Genomic DNA, 25,328 nt, shown 5'->3' on the forward strand with positions numbered 1-25,328 from the left:
AATTCGCGAAACCCATTTGTCACGCAATTTTTTTTTGTCGCACGCGTCTTTTTTGTTGCCCTTTTTTGTGCCTTTTTTTTGACACGACCACGCCATTTTCTGACACGCCCTATTTGACCAAAATCAAAAAAATTCTGCGCAACAAATTTTTCCGCTGCAAATTTGTCTGTAAGTTTTGCGAAACAAGGCATCAATTGCGAAATGTGGAAATTCGCTGCGAATCCATGCCTGGTGAAAAAATTTGCTCATTGGAACAAAACTCCAGCCATGGGGAGCCATGTTGGGGTACACACACATAATGAGCGGGTGCCTCAGAAGACTCATGTGCATGCATGTGCCTCAAAATAGCCCTCTACTCTGGTGGGGGAAGCAATTATTCAATGATATGTGAGGCTAATAGCCCAAGGGGAGATTAGGTGCCCACTGTCAAATCTCTGATATTGCAGGTGACTAATCTTCCTGAAATGCTCTTCCACCAGCAATAAAGTGAATCGCAGGAAACTTTATGTGACTTCAGCGACGCGTATGCCTTTCTACTTGTGATTAACTTTATTGCCAGTGGAAAGGCGTTTCAGGCAGATTAGTCGCAAATGGTAGCTAAGATTAACCAGGGGCAATTAATCTCCCTGAGGACCATTGTCCATAAAAAAACAGAAAGTTTCAGGACCACCACACCACAGTCTGTGCATATTGTGACATGCTGTCTGCCCGCACACATAATTTTTGGGGGAAATCACAAGTTTATTTGGGGCAAACTTCTCCCAACATAAACATCACAGTTTACAGTTCATCAGCAAACAGTTAATCAAACCTATTCATTATTAGTCCCTCCTTTGGGACTCTCGCCTTCCAGGGTAACTTTCACACTCTGGAACCTTTTCCCTGGACATCTCACCATCCCCAATGACCTTCACACACCCACGGTGACTCTCACACTCGTGAACACTTGGGCTACTCACTCAGCTCTGCTGTCTCTCCCCTCCAGGGATACCAGCTCGCAAGCTTCTGGCACACTTTGGCAGCGAGCAATTCCTTCTGTGTCAAAATCCCTGGGCCGGCGCATGCGCAGTAGAGTGAAAAGCTGACTTTTTTGTTAAACTACTACGCAAGCGCGCGAAGAAGGAAGAGGAGACCACGTACGCAGATACCCCAGGCTGGTGCTGTTTTCTCCTAACAGGGGCACCAGCCCGGGGTAAAAGGTAAGCAATTAAAGTCACTTGGGGGTGCCTAACATTTTGGCACCCCCAAGTGACTTAGCCTTTCCTTCACCTTTAACACTGGTGTAAAATACACTAAACAGTGTTCTTATTCATTGCATTACTCTTACTATATATAAAATTCTTTCCACCTATACTGAAGCTAACAAAAGGGCTGGAGGCTGAATGTTATCTAAATTTCTGAGAAAATAATTAGTCATAGAACTGTAAACCATTTTTTTCTATATATAAATCGTTTCTCAGATCTGATCTCCTGTACTTTCTGTGTGTACATCACTACTGGCATTGTCAGAATGACGCAAGCTGTATTATTAATACAAATGAAAATTTGGGTGGATCTACACCTTGTGTACTGAGGAATTTACAAGGTATGAGGAAAATGACACAATCTTTGTGTTACTTTGGGCCAAATGTGATTAAGTAGATAAGTACAAACCAAGAGAAAGGAAAGGTTGAAAGAAGATTGCATTTTAATTGGTGTGAAGTGCAGGTTACTATTAATATCCAAGTGATAGGCTTCACAGAGGCACCTATGTCAGTGGATTATTGACCATTTTACTAGGTAAACATACACCAGGTCACATAGTGTATAAGACAGGAGCCACATTTCCTACTGGCTTACATACTTGTCACACTTGCTTGTCACACTTAGCCATAATAAGGAGAAAATGGCTAACGCCCCTGGATCATGGGTCGTTTAGACAAATACCTCTTGCTGTCATTGCTCTAAATACTACTAAATGACAAATGCCCACATGAAAGCACAGGGAGTGGTGACAGAAAGACTATAGCACCAAGGTCTGCCTGGCTAAGCTCTATGTGTGTATAACAGGGTTCCTGTCATTCTGTATTATTTGGAGTGACCACGGGAGGGTACATGGTGGAAATGGTGTGGGCCATTGACGTGGCACCCCCTGTGGGCTCAACATAGTCCAACACTGTTGGTAAATGTATGAGGTGCAGTGGGTAGTTTGCATGTCTCTGACACACTCAGATCTGCTCCTTGGCACAACCAGCTAAAAAAATCACATTATTCAATCACAATTGAATAATGAAATAAACAAGATAAAAGTGTAATTGGACCTTTAATGTTTAAATTCAGTTAATACATTATACATATGATAAGGTATTTGCTAAAATATATTTAAAAGCTGTGAATCTCTTAAAGGAAAGTCATCATCACTTGGATGTGCCACAAGTTAGCCACCCCCCAGTGATTGCAACCACTTACCTGATACCCCAAGCCGGTGCTCATGTTAGCAGAAATCTGCCGGGCCCCACATGCGCACTAAAGTGATAAATCTAGTTTTTTTTTTTAATTAAAGTTCAAATTTGTACTCTACTGCGTATGTGCACCTCCTTGAAGAAAGAAGAAGCAGGAAGAGGATAACTCCTTGACGCTTGCTGGAAGAACCCAGGGCCGGAGCAGTTTTCTGCTGATAGGAGCACCGAAGTATAGGGTAAGTGAATAAAATCACCAGGGAGTACCTACATCCCCAACTTAAGCACAGTTCTGTTGGAGGAAAATGATGGTGTCTCTGATAGTATTAATCAGATGATTTTATCGTTTGGGACAGTGATAGATGTGGAGGGGGGGTGAAATAGGTAGGAGACTAAACAATTTTGTTCCTTCTTAGTAGAAACTAAGAAGAAAGTTAAGGATGAAACTAAACCTGTTTTTCAGCTGCACTGTTCTGCACTAATAAGTACAGTAAACAGAATCTATAAATATTTTTATTAATATAATAGGCAGAGAGACCTGACTTATTTATTAGCTCATGCTGAACAAGTGAGCCTAAGTAGGTGCCTATTTAAAGTAAAACCTAAAACAGACATTATGGGTTATGTTCCTGCAAGGTTTAGCCAACTGCATTTACCTAACTAGCCTGCTTCTCCTTACTCCCTTTCCGCAGTTCTCCCTCCCATTTCTGCACCGATACTCACACATTGGCACTGCTTGATCTGCACTTGACTCATGAATGTTTACATTAACCCTTTCAGGCTGATGGCACACACTTAGTATTCAACCCTAGCTTATTTCAACAGGCAAAGAAGACCTCAAACTGCTCTACCACCTCCCGTTTACTTGTGCGTAGCAGCATGACAGCAACAGTAGTGGTGGTTTTCAGCCCAAAAATGCTATAGTGAGTATTGACTGAAAAGTGCTTAAGGGTAAGTATTTTGTAGAATCTGAAATGCTAGTTACCACAAGGTAAAAAAAACCAACAGATCCTTTCAGATTAAACAATATTTTTCTCATGGTGGAATGTGGCATTGTGTCAACTCAATAAAAACTAGTATTAATTATTAATTTAAATGTCAGAATATCAAACTGCAGGGCATCCTTGTAAAATACCCAGTTGGATGTTTGGTAAATCTGTTCCACAGTGGTTATTTCTATCCTGTACCTGTAATAATCTTGTTGCTGCAGATCTATTTTTATTGCAGTGTTTGCAATCAGCTCCGCTGTGCTCAGCCATCTTTCATCTGTTGGCTAAACAAAGCCCCACCCGCTCTGTAGCGTGCAATGGAACTTTAAACAGTACGTGTTCATGACCTGTCCCCGAAAGGTGTCTTTTGAAAATGTGTGGACATACAGCAAACATTATATGGGGACACAATTAGGGCATTTTCATCTCCTGGTGTTAATGACCTTGTAAGCTCTATGGCCCTTGGTTTCTTCTAGAACACCTATCCTAATACCTGCTAAGGATAATGTCACATGAGGCTGTAGAAATGCAGGTGGAGAAACAGCCTGAGTATCTGAGTGGATCCATACCCATTCACACCTTGGGGCCCATTCATTAAACCACGATTAATTTTTTTGAGAAAAAACTTTTCGTAATGACCACAATAATTTCTTTAAAATTCCACAACTTTTTCGTTAACTTCCACAAAAAAGTTGTATTTTTCGTAAAGACTACGACCATTTCGGAATTCATTCAAGCTTTGGTATCGTGACTATCTTTTGGCCAGGATGGATCTGCAGAGTGCCATTGAGTCCTATGGAAGGCTTCCAAAACCATACATTGAAGGTTTCAAAGCCAGAGAGGTTTTTGCACGGTTTACCAACAAAAATTTTGTGATTTTCGGATTTTTTGTAATATTTTATCGTACGACCGATAAAAGAATTTTCGTGACATTTTCGACCATCAGAAATTATTGTGGATACTCTTTTTTTTGCATATAGTGATTTTAACCACAAAAAAATATAGTGATTCACAAACAGTAAGGCATATAGTGATTTTATAGTGATATAGTGATTTTAACCACAAAAAAATTGTGGTTTAATGAATGGGACCCTTGTGTTAAGTGCACCGACAGGCAGTGGATTTCACTCCATGGGGCTGATTCACTAAAGTGTGAAATAACCTGCGCTATTTATAGCGTGCGGTAAAAATTTTATCGCGTCTTAATTTTCGGGACTTTTCGCACGATTCACTATAAGCATACTTGCGCTATTTTACGCGCGATATTGCATGCGGTATTTAACTCGCGAAGGCTATTTCCATGCGGTATTTGACGGTACATGCGCTAAATAACGTACGCGAATAGTCGCCGCATATAAATAGTAGCTTAGAAATAGTGTATAAAAATTTCGCCGCATATAAATAGTGTATATAAATATTAGCCACATATAAATGGTAGCATATAAATAGTAGATGCTTATAAATAGTAGCCACTAGTGATGAGCAAATGTGTTCTGGTTATCTTTGGTGAAAAATTAGCAAATCTTTTGAAAGATCCACGAAACGGCAAAAATGTTGTGCGGGCAAAAAAATTGTTGCCCGCGACTAATATTTTTTGATGCCTGTGTCAATTTTTGGACGTGCGGTGAACTTTTGCGTGGCAAATTTTTTCATGCGTTTTGCCATTGGGAGATTGTTTTGCGAAACGCATGAAAAAAATTTGCTGCACGTCCAAAAATTGGCTGCGAATCCATGCCTGGCGAAACATTTCATCACTTGTAGCCGCATATAAATAGTGGTGCGAATAAACGCACGCCATGTTAGCCATACACGCCAATACTTGCGGAAAATTACTGTATTAAAAATGACCATTTCCCTGCAAACTGGCGGCTGCGTCACTCTAGGGGAAACACATACTTGAATAAATAACACTGCAAAGTCCATATTTTATTGCCAAAAGCTCATTAACTGTAATTTTCTATAATTATTGCCTGCCTGAAGTAGGTGTTAATTTTCGCATAGCCTAATGCGATATTTAGCGCGCCTTACTGTTAGTGAATCATGCGATCGTATTCTTTTCTGTGCGCTATTTAACGCATGTGTTAAAACTAGCGCATGTGGTCGCGCGAAAAATAACGCATGCGATATGGCGACTTAACGCACGCACTATGGTGAATCGCGTGCTAATTATCGCATCTAATTTAACGCAAAAAAGCGTGTGATAAATTTTATCGCACTTTAGTGAATCAGGCCCCATGTGTCCACCTTGGCTGACACAGTGCCTCTCAGCTGTTTCTCTGCCTGTGTTTCTATTCAGGAGTTGAAACAAACTTGTGTGACGTTAGCCTAAGGGCAATGACAGAAGTTTTGTCTATTGCGATAAGTCTTGGATTAAAATGTCCCTTCTTTGCTTTCCATCGGCTAACATGCGAATCACTGTCCAAAGCTGGCCAAAGTTTGTTTCACAAAACATTTCTTGATTCCTCTCCATTGACTAACATGTGAATCACTGGTGGGGAAGCATTCGTGGCAAGAAATTGCCAGAAGTTTCCTCATTGCCACTAAACTATTTGATCACTTTGGGCTTCTACCTCAGCCTTGTTTTTTTCCAGGTCACAGATGGAGGAGCCATCAATTTTATTTATAACAGAGTTGCCCTAAGTTTGCTAATAAAATATAGATTTCTCTGAGAAAAAAAACTGTTACACCAACCCTGGAAATGCCCTTTGTTTAATTATACCCCAAAGAGAACTCTGTAAGAACTTAATGGAAATCAAATAAACAGAGGGACCTGAGGCCAGAAACAAAAATAATAAATGGAGTACTGCATATGTATTGTAGATTACAGTGTAATAATAAAGTATAACATGCACACAAGGTTTTTAATGGGGATTTCCATCTGTTCCAGTAACTTATAAAACAATGTAGCAAAAATAATTTCTTCTACAGACCTGCTAATCAGCTAGCTTCTGTGACACTGTTTCAGGAGTCAGAAGCAGCAATTCAGTAAAAACAAACAGGCATTGTGCTTTCAGTTATCATTACAAATAACTTGATATTTTCTTTTATAATTATAATCAGTGAAGTTTTTTTCCCAGTCCCGGCAAGTGTGACTGGTTTATTTGCTACAGTATACAATCACAAAAGGTTTCCATTCAATAAAGTAAGAAAGATACTGAGCTGTATGTGTTGGCAGAGGGATCACATGACAAGGAGACAATAGCAGGGGAAAGTGACAACATGCCATACAAGAAAAGAGGACATTATAAAGGAACAACAAATGAAACCAAATGAACCATTTCCCCTGACTGGAAGGCGCCGTTTCACTAGCGCATTTGCATGAGATTTCAAAAATACTTCCCTAAGCAACCAATATGGCAACTTCTTCAGTAAATAATCTCAACCATAGAAAAAAACAATTAAGATTAATTAACTGGTAGCAACATTAACATTTAGATTGCAAATGAGCATAATCCCTTTTTATAAATTAGAAATATCTTGAAAGAGACTTATTCTGACCAGTGTAACATTACCTTGAAGAAGGTCCTGTATTCATAAGCTCATAAATGGCATTTTTGCTAACGTCCCCCTGGGGCATTCCGGAGAGCAGGGAGGCATTTGCAGAGCAGCAAAAGATAAAACAAAAAGGATCTGTGTCTGACAGTATATAGTAAGGCTGTACCTGTTGGATAGTATTAAATTATTATGGTATATGCCAGTGCTATATAAAGTATAATAATAATAATTATAATAAATAGTATGTACGGGAAGGTAGGAGGGTGTTAGACGTAGGGGATAATGTATTTAGTAAAGCAAGATGGTGTCATTTGAAAATTGTATGGCTGTGTATCCTAGTAGCACCTAGTATACATACATATACGCATATACACATGTTATTAAAGAAATATGGTGTAACTAACAGCCAGGTTAGATCAGAGCTACCTAGCATGCTGCTGGTAAAATTAAACTTTATTAGGGTAATATAATAAATTGTCCTGTGATTACTACTTGTCTAGTAACCTAGAGCAACTAATTAGCAGGTATTTATTGGTAAACTGTTTGAAAACAAACATCTAATTGGTTCCTCTGGGTTACTAGATGCAGGCAATAGACATTTTATCAGACAGGGTGGCTCAGTGAGTAGCACTTGTGCCTTGCAGCGTGGAGTCCTGACCATTTCAAGGAGTTTGGATGTGCTCCCTGTGTCTGCGTGGGTTTTCTTCCCACACTCCAAGCAGGTTAATTGGCTTTGGACTAAATTGACCATAGTGTGTGTGAATGTTACAGGGACCTTAGATTGTTAGCTCCTCTGGGGCAGGGAACAATGAATACTCTCTTTAAAGTGCTGGGGGAAATTGAATGATCTTAATTAGAGGTTATAAATCCCATAAATCTAATAAATCCAATACATCCTATAAACCCTCTCACAGAGATGGAGACTTTTCCAGTTGTGTACTCTGCATAACACAATAATTTATGAGGAGAGCGTACTGTTCTTAACTCTTAGCAATTGAATACAACTTCATTAGTTGTAGTATTAGGTGTAGTTGTAGTTATAGGTTTTACTATATGTATACTTCCTTATTGGGATATATCAATTTATTATAGTAAAATATTGCTCTATATTTTTGGTGAAGCAAAATTTCTTAATGATACAGCTTGACTATGTTCAATCAATCCTTAGATGGATGCGACCCCTAGGATCTCAGTAGTGTCAGTTTATACGCGTTTTGCACGTTTTCAACGCGTGATTAGTATACGGGTATAAATATACGTGTACATAACAAATTTCTTAACCAACAATATTAAATTATATTATATCATATTTTATCATATGTTGATCAATACTGAATGTATAAGTTTTCAACGGCTGTTATTATTTGTACTGCAGATTATTTTTCTGCATAATGTAAATATTAATATTTGAAAATATTTTAATGCCTTTATTTGGCTATAATGTTTAAAAAATCCCAATAAAAATGATTGAAACTAAATCTCCCTTGTAACGGGCGACTAATCTCCCCGAACTACCATCCCACCGGCGAACATGTAAGTCGCCGGTGGGATGGTACATGCTGCGCAGGCGATTTTGGCAAATCACCGAAGTTGCCTCGCGAGGCATTTTCGCCGATTTGCCGAAATCGCGCTGCTGCGTGTGCCATCCCACAGGCGACTTACATGTTCGCCGGTGGGATGGCAACTGATGGCTCTCGGATGGCAACTCGGGGAGATTAGTCGCCCGCGAACAGGGAGATTTGTCGCGGGCGACTAATCTCCCCGTGTGCCAGAGCCCTTATGTCTACTAAACAATTATTTAAACATTAAATAAACTCAATAGGAGTGTTTCACTTCCAATAAGGATTAATTGTATCTACGTTGGGATCACGTACAGGTACTGTTTTATTATTACAGAGAAAAAAGGACATCATTACACTTCCCTTAATTTGGAACTTTCCGGATAACTGATCCCATACCTGTAATTCCCATGACACATTTTAGCTGTCAGGATTGTTGAGGGGTATAGTTCAGCCATTGCTATACAGCTCCTGACTAGTTTATACATATTGAGGCCTCACACAGAGAATTGCGCCTTAGGTGCTGGCACCACTAATGTGGTTTTATAATAACTATAGCACCAGAGAACTGACACTTGAATAAATACAGTGGAAGTGCCAGTCAGTAGCCCAAACTACATGTGTGTGTGGGGGTCACTTTGTGCTACAAGGAGGAGGCCATTTTGAGTGCAAGCAGTGTGCCTGACACACAGACCCCCCCAGGGGTGCCCCCCTCATGCAGGGGAACGCTCCCCTTATTCAGTGTGCAAAGTCCCAGCCCTGTTATATGATTAACCTGTAACATTGTCACTCAGTATAAGTGCAGAAGCCGCTCCTTGGGAAGCGCTACACGGCTTAAGGCGGGACTATAAGGAGCGACTGTACCTGCACCTCCTGAGGGGAGTCCGAATGACGCCATTGTGATGTCAGGGAAGCGGGGCTTGTGCAACCTCTGGGGAAGGAGAAGGGGGCGGGGAGAGTCAAACTTACACACACGGCTTTCAGCTAACACAAACAGAAGGCATTGAGCTGCAGCCCTTGTGCCTGTCCCACAGCGACTGAGCGCACTTCCATTGCACACAAGCCTTCCCTAGTAACCCACAGGGCTTGGATTAGCCTACGCTTCACCGGGAAAAAACTTACTGGAGAGCTCACTTGTCAGGTAAGATTTGCTGTGTGTGGCTTTGCAAGCTTGCTACTTTGTGTTTTACTCTTCAGAATTACTTTCTTACAGAGCGGCATTGGCTTGTAATGTATACAGGGCTGCCGACTCGGCGCAATTGCAGCGCAGTGTATTTGTGTGATTCCTGCCCATTGGCCGGGAAATGAGCCACAGGGCTAGTAGCCTGTCAGTGCCAAGCTTAATGAAACATGTTTAAATACGCCCTACTTATGATAAGAGATACTATTTAATGTAACTGACAAGTTAAACATATAACTGCTGAGTAATCTTTGTTTGCGTTTTTGCGTTATTTATTATGGGTGGGAGCTGTCATAATGCTTGTCTTTGCAAGGTAAAATGGAACATTAATAGACTGCAAAACTGCCAGTTGTGGTCAGAAATTGGACTACTTTTATTTACACAGCAGGTAAAACTACTTTGCTTTCCATATACTTACCTGGTGATGTTTAGGAGATGCCTATGTGTATATATATATATATATATACACCCCAGTATATGTCAGTTTCCAGAAAATGTAAGGAGCCAGTGTTAATGTGTATAAAAAATGTCTTAAGGTGGCCATACACAAGCAGATCCGCTCACTTGGCGATGTCGCCAAGTGAGCGGATCTTCCCCCGATATCCCCACCTACGGGTGGGCGATATCGGGGAGCATTTAGGTAAAAAAAAATAATCCGATCGTTTGGCCCTGGGGCCAAACGATCAGATTATGTGGGCGGCAATGGGGCAGTCGGATCGGGGACCGCATCAACGAGCCGATGCGGTCCCCGATCCGACCGGATTTTCTAACCTGGCCGATCGAGATCTGGGCAATTTCAGGCCAGATATCAGTCGGCCAGGCCGCCCTGCTCTCCCCATACACGGGCCGATTAGCTGCCGAATCGGTCCAAGGGACCGATATCGGCAGCTATAGTCGGCCCGTGTATGGGGACCTTTAGGGTGACACACAGAGCTACTAGTAGCAGCTATTTGTCCTGGCTACTAAAATAGACAATGCTGATCATTTACTGATAACTGACTACGTGTGTTTTAATAGACGCAATTCACAGTTTTGTCTATGGCAGTGGATTTTCTGGTGTTTAGTAGCCATGAAAAAGTAGCTGCTACTAGTAGCCCAGTGTGTCTTCACCCTTATTCCCAAGGTAGAGGTTTGCCCTAAAATGCTTTTTCTGTGGTCCCAGTAGCTTCCAATTATGCCACTGGGTAACTGTGTTATCTCTCTCTGTATATTAGATAGGAGATAGGAAGAAACATGTTTGTGTTGGCCAAACTTACTTCAAGTAAAAATTTATGCTTTTGCCTGAAATTTGGCAAACAAATGGTTTATTTACAGAATAAATAATTGCTATAGAAACAGCTGTGTCACACCTGACAGCTAGGATTGTAACTATTTTTATGAAAGATGATTCTGATTCCAGTTGTCTAAGATTCTGTAAGAAAGCTAAGCAAGAAAAATCTACCACCGCAGACCAGTTAAAATATATGAAATATTATAATAACTGCTTGGGAAATTTTGATATGGTAGTATTCTTTTAAAAGGGGACAAACTATAACTCTCATGAGTATTAGAATAAAATAGGAATCAACATATAATGTTAGTGGAAGTGAAAAAGTATATTGTATAATTAAGATTTATTTATATAACTCCCTATCTTTCTGGGGCTTGAGACAAAAAATCTATTTAAGGGAAGCAGAAGTGAAATGGTATTTGTTCGGAGGGGTGTGTTCAGTAAAGGTGGTACCCAAAGTGTGCAGTGCAAGGTGTGTCTCTATGTACAGGACTGGTACAGTAGGTATTTGATAATTGTGCATTAGTCTTTGCTGTTTTATCATTTCTACCTGCCAGGTTTCTCCAAACACAAAGCACAGTATCAAAGCACTTTGAATTGCCAAAGTTCCTCCAACGTCGCTTGTATTCACTGAAAAATGCCAGTTATGGTTTATTTCTTATTTCCAATATACAGTAATAGTGCCATTTTGGGCCTTTGGAGTATAGAATGAATGGGGCAGGTAAACCATGCCACAGGCCTTAGGAGATTAGAGCCATATATCCCTGGTATTCAAGTACAATGATTTTAGGGATCTGATATTCTGTTGTCTGTATACTAAAGGTGAGTGAGTACAGGTATAGGATCCCTTATCCGGAAACCAGTTATCCAGAAAGTTCCAAATTACGGAAAGCCCACCTCCCATAGATTCCATTATAAGCAAATAATTCTAATTTTTAAAAATGTATTTCCTTTTTCTCTGTAATAATAAAACAGAACCTTGTACTTGATCCCAACTAAGATATCATTAATCCTTACTGGATGCAAAACAATCCTGTTGGGTTTAAATTATGTTAAAATGATTTTTTTAGCAGACTTAAGGTATGGAGATCCAAATTACAGAAAGATCCCTTATCCGGAAAGCCCCAGGTCCCGAGCATTCTGGATAACAGGTCCTATACCTGTAGTAGGTTTTTCTGAAAGCTCTGTTTATTAGGACTTCATAAATGTGTATAGGTTTGTTTGATAAGTGTAGCAGCACTTGGTTATACAGTGCAGAACAGTACATAGTAGCCTTTGTGATTAGCAGAAGGTGATAAGTAGACATATTTGGAAGCTGAATGAGCATAAAGTGCATTGGGGTGTATTTTTATCACAGTATGTACAGAACAAGATATTCGACTGCTTCCACTTGTGTTTGTTTAAAGCTGTTTCCGTTTTATGTAAAGGCTTATTATCATTAATGGGCGTTATTTACTAAATACGAGCCTAAACTGGCACAGGCCCCAGAATCTCTTCCTCCTCCCATCTGCACAAATTGCCCCAGGGCAAGAAGACTAGGCTGTGCTAGTGCTACGTGGGCACATTGAGGGGTGTGTATTTTTGGGAGGGGTTCCCTTGCTCCTGCTTATTTGAAGCAAAGATCTTTGTTGATTAAAGCAAGAGAGGGCAGGAAGTGGCTTTAATAAAAAGCAGTATCACTGTGACTAATTACAAGAACCCCTGAGGTGTTTAAAAGCTGGGTAATGGGCACATGACGATGCAACACAGAAGCTTCAAAAAGAGATGGATATGTTTCAGACTTCTAAGGAAGAAGCTGCACATTAGAAAATAAAACTATAAACAGAATAATTGTGTTTCTGTAGCATGTTAGATATCTATTTTAAATTATTATATCAATTGTATGGAGCTATGGGGCAGAAAACCCAATCATCAATTAGGATTCTGTCCTAGTTCCATAGGGAACTGGTCTCCTGGTTCAGTTTGTTTAACTCTGCATGGAACAGCTGAATTGAGCTTAAAAATTGGTGCTTTAAATCTGGACATTTTTGTGCACAGACCTAGAGTAGAGCTGCCATACTTCTTGTCACAGTATAGGCTTTTACCACAAATAACTATGGCCCTGTCACCAATCATGTATGGTTAATGGGGTATTATAGCCAAATGGTGCATGTGCAATGGCTTGGAATCATAATTGGGCTTTGTCAGTATTGTCTGTAAGAAATTCAAAGTAGCTAATTCTTTCAGTTTTGTAGCACAGGTATGGGATCCGTTATCTGGAAACCCATTATCCAGAAAGTTCCAAATTATGCGAAGGCCATCTCCCATAGATTCCATTATAAGAAAATAATTCTAATTTTTAAAAATGATTTCTTTTTTCTCTATAATAATAAAACAGTACCTTGTACTTGATCCCAACTAAGATATACTCAGTTCTTATTGGGGGCAAAACAATTCTATTGTGTTTATTTAATGTTTAAATAATCTTTTAGTAGACTTAAGATATGGAGATCCAAATTATGGAAAGATCCCTTATCCGGAAAACCCCAAGTCCCAAGCATTTGGGATAATGGGTCCCATACCTGTACAAAGGAACCTGGTCTGTCGTAGATGTAATCCTGTGTATAAGGCCTGGAGTGAATGTTTCTATCTTGCACAGATATATTCAGATTATTTTTCTTGGTGTTGGTCTCTATAAACACAAAGACTGTTGCAGTATTTTATATAAAGAGAAATATTTACAGAGAGGTAACAGTGAAAGAAGTTACCAATTAAAATCCTTTACTGAAGCCAATGAACCCATTCAGAATAGTATAAATGACTTTTGTATGGAAGATATTATCCATAGCCCAACCCATACAGCTAGCTCTTCATACAGGTTCTGTGACTTCCATTGGGTTCTCTAACGAGCAGATTTAAGCTGGCCAACATGTTAAGATTTTATGTTCTTAAGATCTTTTGTTATCGTACGCCCACTCTTAAAAGTATGATTTGCTCATCGACGAAAACGACCATTTAAAGAGATATTGTCCAGTTGAAACTAGGCAAACTACCTGCTTGGTCTGCAAACAGTTGGACAATGGGCAAATTTCATTGTGAACAACAAAAATTTTCAAACCTGCCTGACTAATGCCGGATGAAAAATCACTAGATGTACAACCATTCAGTGTCCACTAACCTTATGATTATTTGACAGATTTGTCAGATCAGACTGACATTGGTTGTTAGGGAGATAAAAAATCTTAACGTGTATGACCAGCTTCAGTCTTTATTTACAGTTGCCTTAGCTTCATACAGTTCAAACTTACACTAATGCTGCTCAGTTAGTCGATGTTCTACATTAACCCTTTTAGAATCACTTCTAACAAAGAAATGAATGCTCGGAAGTTCCTCTTTGGAAATAGTATATTTCATTGGAGCTACATTTAAATCATACTATCTTATAGTGAGAGAAATATTATTATATGCACAGTAATTTAATTTCAAGGCACAATAACATCAGTGAAACAGTCCAGACTGACGTAGACCAAGTGCATTGGTGGGGATTTGACATGCATGGCTATGGCTGTAGGTACAGTCTCCTTTATTAGCTATGAGTTCCAGAATGCTTTCTTAAAATTTAGGGTCACATGAGGTTGATATAGTAATAAAACCCCAAGTCCGATGGCTTAACTACAGAGCTGCAGCATTTCACTTAATATCAATTGCTACATCTTGATTTACCTGGACCTACGCTGCTCATGATATTGCCAAACCTTGCAGGTTCTGGTTTCCTGCCCATTTCCTTGCTTCAGGCAAAGTATTATGGTGTAAAGATAGAGAACAATATTTGTCTTTGTCTTCCCTGTATTTATGGATTTAGGAGTAGGGCTATCTCTTCCCAACAGAATTACAGGATACATTTTATGTTTGAATTAGAACTTGTTTTGTACCATTGGTCTTCACTTATCCCTAAATCTGGAAGCCGAGGAGGCTGTTTCCAATGATCACCTTATCGGGGAGATATTTTCACCACTGTTGCATGCAAGAAGTTACACGGCAGTGATCTTCACAAATACCAATCGTGCAGGGCTGGATGCCTGTACCAACTGAGTAGGAATTTGATAGGGAACCTGACAGTATTATTCAGTTGCTAGGTTAAGCCTTTTAATGAGCTTCCTCTGTTAATAACTGATCTGGCAGTTGTACACACACAGAAATTTGTAACCTTGGAAGCTAAAGCCTCCTTCAATTCCTTCTTATTCACCTTCGTTGGAAGGAAATAGATGCATTCATGCATGGATTATTTTCGTGGGTATCCATTTTTGAAGTGGCCATGTTGTATTTATTTTGGCTAGAAATACTGTACTTCCTTGGTATATTCTGATTCATTATAACTTGGGGAAATGTATGTGGATGTCACCTTACTGGTGTTGTACTATAATAAAATAGCTTAGCTTACATAGCACACTATATATTCCTGAGAGGAGCTGAATCTTTATGGATTTTGAGAATCCCCCCATATGCATATTCAGGTTCTAATTGTGGGTGCAGAGGTGTATTTCAGGTACTTTCCTTTGCTTAGAAAGAGAACAAATGCAGAACACAGGGCTCTGTCTTGAACAACTGTTGTGCTATAACAAACCTTGTATTTCTTAGCGTCCTCTGCAGGTCTTTGGCAAATGCTCTTTATTTACCCTCAAACCCTTTCTTCCTAAAAATAAGTCACAATGCTGCTGACAGGTCTTGGGTAAAATCAGGACACACAATTCAGAAATATGTTTTCAGCACATCCTTTTAGTCTGTTACCAATACCTACTGATAGGTAATATAAAAATAAAGCATGTCTGTTAGGTGTGGATTCATTGGGTTTACATACTGTCTATTCAGTAGGAGCCAAAACCAGTATTTTTTTGTTTACTAGAATAAAGCATCAAACCAGACAATAGAGGGACATTGAATAATCTCCAAGCAACAAGCTTATTATAAATAGGCAACATATCTACTTCCCCATTCACCCAGAATAGATACTTTTTGATTTTAGAGGACATTTCAAAGTCATAGTAAGTGAATACTTTAACTAAAGTACATTTTTCTTTTCATAAAATAACCAGTGTCCATTTGTTTCCCTTAACCTTTCTGTCATGAGCAGCAAAAATGTGTAATATGTTTATTTTACCTGCTATTTCATACTTTCCGAGGGTCCATTATTTTGGGGGACAATAACTGGCCCAGGGCTGTTCTTTTCCATAAGGCACATAGCCATCCCTTGTTAATTTAAAAAGTTTTTAAACCAATAATTTAAAACAAGTACTGTATATACTCGAGTATAAGCCTAGTTTTTCAGCACCCAAAATGTGCTGAAAAAGTCACCCTCGACTTATACTCGAGTCGGGTGCCATGGGTCCCTCTAGGCTAGCACCCTCTCTCCTTTGTGTGTAAATTAGGCCACCTGCAACCAGACCCTCCAGTGCCCTGGCCTAGGCTCCCACTAGCAATAATTATTTCCCCTTACATCTCCTCCGGGACTGGGTCTGCTGCTAGTTTGCCAATGTGCAATGAGCGTGGGGTAGTACTCATATTGTTTTTGTTGACCCTCTTCTCCGCTTACAGAGCTAGTTTACTGTTTTTCTTTGAAATAAATATTGAAGAACATATACCCCACTGATGCCTCAATTAATGTCATTTTATTGGTATTTATTTTGATTATTAAAACTTAGCAGTAGCTGCTGCATTTCCCACCCTAGGCTTATACTCGAGTCAATAAGTTTTTCCAGTTTTCTTAGGTAAAATGAGGTACCTCGGCTTATATTCGGATCGGCTTATACTCGAGTATATAGTAAGTCTGCTCTCTTCACTAGCAATGTGACAATACTGCTAGTTTGTAACCCAGAACATCAGGCCATCATTGTAATAAATATACTGCAGTAAATGTTCAGTTGCACACAGCAGTGCATAGCTGGCAGTAATGCAGAATGCAGCTATTTTCCATGAGGTTGCTTTTCTGTGTGGTTGGTGAAAAAGTAAAGTCAGCCTGAGAACTGATGGTCCCTGTTGCATGCACAAGCTTAGGTTTAGAGTAGGAATAAACTAGTTTCCAGGACCTACTTACTCATAGTATTGACTAATGCATACAAAGTGCAGTCAGGTGTTACAGATCAGTAAAAATCTAAACCTGTTCTGTATATGACCTCTTTGGGTGTCACCTAGATTTGCTAGGCTGTCCGTTGTATTTCATTGCACCGTTCCACACAATATTACATTTTCCTTCGACTCCACTTGACTACTAAATAGAGAAGATTATAGTCTCATTTATATGATAATAACTTGCACACAAGATTTTGCTGAGATTGAAGGGCACTTGTTACACAAAGAAATGTATACCTGCTTTATGTGTATTCTTCAGTATTCTGGATATGTCCTTACACCTTTTTTTTTTTCTAATTACAGACCTTCTATGGCATCATCAACAGGTCCAGCCTGGTGTTTTTTTACCTTTATATGGCTGCTATCCCGTTTCTGCCAGTTGGCCCATGCTCAAACTACAGCAGTCCCATCTGGATGTGGGGCGGGTATAAATTCACTATACTATTACTTATGTGACCTTAACGCTGCCTGGGGCATTGTGCTGCAAGCAATAACCAGTGCGGGTATAGTGTCTACTTTCATCCTCACCATTGTCCTAGTAGCCAGCACTCCATTTATCCAGAATAAGAAAAAGAAAAGCCTATTAGGAACCCAAGTCTTCTTCCTTCTGGGCACCCTTGGCATCTTTGGTCTTGTTTTTGATATGGTTGTTAAGAAAGACTTTGCTACTTGTGCATCAAGAAGATTTCTTTTTGGACTGTTGTTTGCCATCTGCTTTGCCTGCTTGTGGGTGCATGGAGTCAGTCTCAACTACCTCATAAGAAGAAACACTCAGCCCAGTGGCTGGTGGATCTTTGGCCTAGCTGTGTGTCTTTCTCTTGTCGAGGCTATCATTAATACAGAGTGGCTCATCATCACCATTGTGAAGACAGCAAACCCTCCAGCTGACCCTTGCTTAATTGGCAATGCCGATTTTGTAATGGCCCTAATATATGTTATGTTCCTTATCCTTGCAGGATTTATAACAGCCTGGCCAGCCCTATGTGGTCGATATGGCCATTGGAGAAAGCATGCAATTTTTATTCTGTTAACATTATTCTTATCAATTTCTATCTGGATTGTCTGGATTGTTATGTATGTCTATGGCAATGTGCAAGTTGGCAACCCCCTGTACTGGGATGACCCCACACTTGCTATTGCTTTGGTCTCCAATGGTTGGGCTTTCATCTTCTTCTACATCATCCCTGAGATCTCCCAGCTGACCAAACCAACCCTGGAGCAGACTTTTGAGGAAGAACCTTACCCAATAAGAGGGGTGGGTTATGAAACCATTTTAAAGGAACAGAGTACCCAGAGAATGTATGTGGAAAACAAAGCATTCTCCATGGATGAGCCACCTTCTGGTAAGTGCCACGTGAGTAGTGTAAACACAAAGCTTTGCATGAACTTAAAGGCGTAGGGAAAAAATCTCAACTGAAAAAATTACATAACCTGACAAACAAAACACTTAAAACATCGGCTGAAAATTTGAAGCAGGATTTCTAAAAGGCTCAGTGTTTGTAACCAGTTATTTTGTTGATATTCAGGGTTGGACTGGGCTGGCCAGACACCAGGAAAAATCCTGGTGGGCCCCGCCAGCCCAAATCCGCTACTTGCCTTGAACTTTTTGTCCCAAATCAAAGAAGACACAATGTGCGTGCATGGTCACGTGCGACGGGGGGTGCGCAATGTACATTATACATCTCTTAAGGCTTGAGATGCCCGACTGGGGTGGGGGCCCTTGGGGTGGCAGCCCTGGTGACCCCAAACACCCAAGTCCAAGCCTGCTGATATTTCTGCACTATATCATGTGCTGCCATTGCCACTACAATATACATGCTTTTTCTTAACTTGCATGACAATATATGAGTGAATTCATGCTCAAAACTTTGAGCCCCATATTCTATGATTTAAGCTAAATCCAAGATTTCATAAGGTTTTGTTGCTATTACAGAAGCTCAGATACCTAGACTGCATAGTATATATCAGAACAGTCAAGTTGACATAAGTATAGAATTTGTCTTTAAAATGTATATACAGATCATATCAGGTCTTTAAAATGCATATAAAGACCAGATGGAAATTTGTTTAGTCCATGTAAAGTTGTGTTAAGATAAAGGCGAGCATTACCCTTAGCTGAATGCTTCTTTTGACCCCCTCAGTGAGGCAGCATGTTGTCACATTGAGCCAAACCCTTTAATAGCCTACAGATGTAATTTAAGTATGATGTCCCAACTAGCTGATGTGGTCTGACCATTTTAGAAACTCTAAAGTGTTTGGTGCAAAAGACACCTTAGTGATCTGAGGCTGACTAATATTTAGGATCCTTATTTTTACCATTATTCTCTGTTAACAGCCAAGAAGCCGGTTTCCCCTTACAGTGGATACAATGGCCAAACAGGGAAAAGTGTCTATCAGCCAACAGAAATGGCCCTGATGAACAAGACTCTTGTAAGTGTCTCTTACTAAAGGCAAGCTTCTGATTTCTGACTGCAAAATCCAGAGGGAACACTGTTCTCTTAATAGCTGTCTACTGCCACTTGAGAAAACGTGCTTGTTTCCTACCATTTTCTTTCGTCATATCTACACTGTGTCAATTTTTACACCTGCAGAAACCTCAGAAAGTAAAATGGGTTGCATAGTACCATAGTTTCTTTGACTGAAATAGAGATTCAAGGTCCTCAGTTCTGCTCATTGCAGACTTCCTTCTGTTGCTGTTGATCCAGAAGACCAACAGAAAGTCTGTTATTAAGTCTTGAACTTGACTGATACCCTTGCTTATATTTCTGTGATCTGAACAACTGTACTACTGTGCACTTCATATTATTTTTGTAGGCTCAGTAACCTATAGTTCCCTATCATTGGCCCTTGTTGGCCTAAAACCAAAGTTGGATAGCTTCCCTAAACTGGGAGACTGCATGGCTGTGTTCTGAAAGAACAGAATGTGTGCATATATTCAAGGATGCCTTTGTGGTTATTTATGTTAAGTTAGGCTTATAAAGAGGTTACAGATTTATAGATATAGTTTATACTGCCAGGAGTATTCATAACATTAAAAAGCCACCACCAGATATCATCCTAATTGCTTTAAATCCTGTGCCTTTATGCCCTTGAGATTAGTATTGCCACACAGTAAGCTTAAATAGCACAAATACAACCAATGATCTAGTAAAATCTATATGCAACCTAGGAAACACCTCCCATGAGTTAAACTGCCTTCTCCCATTTATAACATATCAAATATCACTCACTTGGCACTGACATTAATAGCTGGCGAATTTATTTGGTGGTTTTGCTCTGAAGATAAGATTTTCCCGTACTGAGAACAGAAGCTCTTTCATCCATAGAATATACATAATCACATCAAAGAGCTCTGTACAGTTAATAAGCATTAGTGTTAGGATATTTTTTGGATATGGACCTTATTTAGTTTGTTAAAAAGTAATGGTTTGTTTCCTGAGACTTTTGGCTCATTACTTAGAAATGTTGCTCTCAGTGAGTTTTTGTACAGTATGGTAGCACTGCATTTCTGCTCCTGATTTACAGTGCTGCACAGAACCAGAAACTCAGGCTTAAGCTGTAATTTTTAGGTGAATACAGATGTTACTGATCAAGAGACAAGACAAGCCACTGACTTGCAGCTAATAAATCCTCACCTTTTATTATTATTATTATTGTTGCCACACCTTTTTCCCTGGATTCACACAGTTGAATTCTATATCATCAAATCTGAGTATTTTCCATTATTTACTTCGGGACCCATGTATTAATCAACAATAACAAAAATCCTCTATTTAAGCTTTACCTATTGCTTATTATATCTTGTACCTTTGCCAAACACTTTTACCTCTGTTTAATACTTCTCTAATGGAATGTGCTGTGCTTGCAAAAATCTTTGTGTTAATTATAAATAATGTGCATCTAGTATTGTTTACATTAGTGCATTTAACAAGCAGGCAGCTTTGTACTTGCTGAACTAACTCCTTGTCTCTCTCTCTAACAACAGCCAGAGCGGTCGTATGATGTTGTCATTCCCCGGGCCACCGCTAACCCACCCCCAGTGGCCAGCAGTAACTCCACATTAAGGGCAGATGATGCATATGCTGTACAGAACTTCCACATTGCAAATCCTACAGCCCATAACATGCAGGTGTGATATAATTGTGTCATAGCCAAATATAAGTCTGGCCTTTGCAGTTGGTTTGCTGAATGCACCGATGATCCATTCATCATTAGATATTGCAGTTAGGTCTGTATCAGATAAGTGGCAAAGTATAGTCCATGATGCTTTTGTCAGAGGGCAACTGCCTGCAGCCATTCTCTTCTCTGGTACATCCCTCCCAATGGTAGACTGTAATTGGAGAGAGATGGGCTGAGGAATAGAAATTAGATGGCCAGGTAGTGGAATATTTAGTTTGCCTAATGTGACATTTAGGTAACCCACTTAGCAATTTGAATATCTTCTATAAACATAAAATGGCTTTTTTTGTATTTTAGTCGCAGTCCCCATACAATCGATGGTGAGGTGGAACCACTACAACCTCTACTGGGACCCAGGCTGGATCTCTTTCCGTTCTGCCTGCAAGCACACAATTCTGATCTATTCATGGACCTCATGGGAGAATTTTTCTTCCTTTATGGGATGTTGCCTTATTTGACATAAGCATTTAATCAGACCAAAAATGTGCATGTATGCTCCCTTACTTTTTCTTTGAATATAAGCGACAAACAATGGTTCATATACCATTAAGTATTCACGTAGTGCACAGTTGAACGAGTTCTAAAAAGTAATAGAAGTGTAAACTAGCAAACCTTCTAGAAGGTTGATAGTTAAAATGGGGCACTTACCACTTGTGCAGCATCATTCAACATGCCCAGAAGAATGTAAGCAATTGTGACTGTAGTTTGGGATACAGTTGCCTTGACTACATATAGAGCAATACATAAATATTTATCATCCCGTTTACTTATTTGTTGCTTTTCCTGTACTCAAAATGGTACCAGCCTCAGGCAGATGTGGGGACAGATCATTATGGGGTCACTTACTGGTGGGGGTCATTGCGGTTTTTATGCAACCGCAAGCAGTTTGGTGCTTTTTTGCACAGCAGTCTATTAATGGATCGCAAAACAGAACTTTTTCTGCCCCTTTGGTGGTAAAAGTTGAAAGCTGCAAGCCAGTTCTACTGAGTGCCTTTTAACAAGCCATCCTTATTGGTATAGTCCAAATATTTCACCTTTGGGCACCGTGTCGGTGCAGATATGCATCATGTTAAAACTCTATTTTGTTTGTGTATATAGTAATTTACACAATATCCTGTATACATTTAAAGAGTGTTATTTTTACACTATGATGTGTGTAAATAGGTGTGAGTGTGTGTGAATGTGGGGTATTAAGTTGCCCGATAAGTTTCCTGTGATATCAAACCCCTGCACTGGTCTCGAAGCGAAAATGGAGTGTAATTTAAATCTTCTAGGAACATTAATGACTGTCCTAACTTGAATGTGTTCTTATGACTTTCTGTTCTTTATGTAAATGAAATAAAACATTTATTTAACTGAAAACATTGTGTTACTGTGCTGATCAGTGGCCTTGATCAAATGAGCACACAGGTAAAATGTGCGTTAAGTGAAAGGAATATTATATTATAGGGGTGAGGGAAAGAAATACTATACTACTACACATTTAAAGCAATGGCTTGTTACTGGTACAGTACAGTGCCCCCCCCCCCCCCACTGTGACTGAGTAAGCTTTAAATGGCACCAGTTCTGAGATTAACTGGCCCCTGCATTGTTCACACCTCAGATTCAGGCTGTAAACCCCTGTATTGTTCACACCTTTATTGTTCATCCCCTGCATTGTTTACAACTCAGGCTCACACTGTAATTGCCCACAGTGTTCACCTATTCACACCTTAGACTGTAGGAGCAGTGTCAGCATTGTGTCTCTGTATTTACTGCCTGCCTGTGTGTGCCATACTCTGCCTGCCCTATGCTGCCTGTGTGTGCCATACTCTGCCTGCCCTATGCTGCCTGTGTGTGTCATACTCTGCCTGCCTTATGCTGCCTGTGTGTGTCATACTCTGCCTGCCTTATGCTGCCTGTGTGTGCCATACTGGTTGCAGAGTGTGTACCTGGGCCCAGCCAGGCTTTGTTATGTTACTGCACATTATATATCTATGACTCTATATCATATGACATAACAGAGTAACTGTTACGAGTGCCGGGAGACCAGCGCTCACTCTTACCTTTAGGCGCATTGGTCCCCGGACTTGTCCTTGCTTTCACATATTGATGCACATTCTGGTGTGCCACTTGGTACTGCATGGATGTGATGATTTCAATTTGATGCCAAATTCAAAGTTAAATAGTGCTGCATTGTTTGTTTTCATTGCCAAAGCTGACTGAGGATCCAGACCTCAGCTAAAGCATTGTTTTCGTTTTCTCTACTGGTTCTTGACTCTGCCTGATTTTTGACACTGAATTTTCGCTGCCTACCCTTGACACTTGCCTGACTGCTGTTGCTTCTGCCTGACCCCTTTTGTATCACGTTTCTGAGTCAACCTTGACAGTGTTTAGAATCTCTTCTCCGCAGCAGAAAGCCCGGGCCCCAAAAGGGCATTGGTGAAAACTGGGGTTGCCTTCTATTTAACCTGAAAGGTTGGTACTAGCAGTCTACGGGCTTTCTCATACTACAGTGCCTAACTACTGTTACTATATTACTTTTATTAATTAAAAAAAAGTATTAAAAAAACCTCCAAGAAAACTATAGCAGAATATAATGGCAATGCCCTGAAGTTTAGTTTATTATTAGTCATTATTCCCCAGCTTCCAGGTCTTAAGTCTCTATTGTTACACCCACAGCTTCTGAGTCTATAGTCTCTGTTGTTAGTTACCTGGCTGTAAACCTTATGGTTGTTAAAAAGATAACTATGAGTAATGATATATTAGGCTATAAACAAGTATAGCATTCATCTGATAATAGCAAAAAAAGTGGAAATCAACACTGAATACCTCACAAACATATTCAGCCAAATCCTCGCCAAATCTCTTTTATTGAAGTACAGGTATGGGACCCTTTATCTGGAAACCCATTATCCAGAAAGTTCCTAATTACAGATTTCTCTGTAATTATAAAACAGAACCTTGTACTTGATCCCAACTAAGATATAATTAATCCTTATTGGGGGCAGAACAGCCCTATTGGGTTTATTTAATGGTTAAATGATTCCCTTTTCTCTGTAATAATAAAACAGTACCTGTACTTGATCCCAACTAAGATATAATTACCCCTTATTGGGGGCAGAACAGCCCTATTGGGTTTATTTAATGTTTTATTGATTTTTTTAGCAGACTTAAGGTATGGAGATCCCAATTACAGAAAGACCCCTTATCAGGAAAACCCCAGGTCCTGAGCATTCTGGATTAAAGGTCCTATACCTGTACAAATAATACACTGACAGTTTGCTCTCCCAGATATTTTTATTCCAAACTCAGCATTACTGATTTAAAGTGACATAACATTTTATCACTATTTCTTTTATCAGTCCAATGTTCTACTAGTTTTTATAGCCCAGTATGTCATTTCCTTGGTTATCTTAACAGCCATAACAATCCTTTTGTAAGGCGCTATATAATACATAGATAAACAGGAGTTATGGTCCTCACAACAACATATTTTAGGGCTTCATACACTTTCTGTGCTATTCAGCAGAAAAGCAAATACATCTTCATTTAAACTGTCAGCACAGTGATTCCAGTCCAAAAGCACAAAGGACAACAATTGACCTAATAGTTTGTTTGTGCCTGGCTCTCGGGTCCTTAAACCAAAATCTCAAGGGCTCGGTTTTACAAATGGGCCTCAAGGTGCAGTTCCATCCAACAGAAACCAATGAGGGGATTAACTTCTCCTTGAAAATGTGTCAAGGACAGGCTGTCACTGACTATTCTATTCCTGTACTAGGATTCAATGGTACTTGACAAAATAAAGTTAACTAAACATTAATAAACAGGTTTGGACTGGGGCGCCGGGACAACGGGGAAAAACCCAGTGAGCCCCGGCAGCCCAGACCTGACCCCTGTCGGCGATCCCCCCGGCTGCAGGTGTCCCCCCCTCCCTTACGCTGCTCAGGGGAGGATGTTGTGCGGGTGGTGTGCCCCTGCTGGGGGTGCGGGGGACAGTGCCTATGGGCCCCTGCACCCCCCAGTCTGACCCTGTTAATAAATCACAAATTATGGGAGTTATTTTCGAGAAACTCAAATTTGTCGAGGAAAATTGCCAAAAAACTTGAATTTTTAGGGAAACAATATCAGAAA

At 39.9% G+C, this 25,328-nt stretch overlaps 1 protein-coding gene across 2 annotated transcripts; it reads left to right on the forward strand.

The window, feature by feature from the left end:
• The first annotated feature begins 9,423 nt into the window (after positions 1-9,423).
• gprc5cl1 (G protein-coupled receptor class C group 5 member C like 1) lies at positions 9,424-22,577 on the forward strand. Of its 2 annotated transcripts, NM_001011349.1 has the most exon segments (6): positions 9,499-9,622; positions 15,814-15,952; positions 17,340-18,379; positions 19,372-19,466; positions 21,022-21,165; positions 21,513-22,577. In NM_001011349.1, coding segments are annotated over 4 exon segments (1,299 nt in total). In that variant the 5' UTR covers positions 9,499-9,622; positions 15,814-15,952; positions 17,340-17,346; the 3' UTR covers positions 21,540-22,577.
• Positions 22,578-25,328: the final 2,751 nt, after the last annotated feature.

Source organism: Xenopus tropicalis, chromosome 10 (genome assembly GCF_000004195.4).
Source record: "Xenopus tropicalis strain Nigerian chromosome 10, UCB_Xtro_10.0, whole genome shotgun sequence".
Lineage (NCBI taxonomy): Eukaryota > Metazoa > Chordata > Amphibia > Anura > Pipidae > Xenopus > Xenopus tropicalis.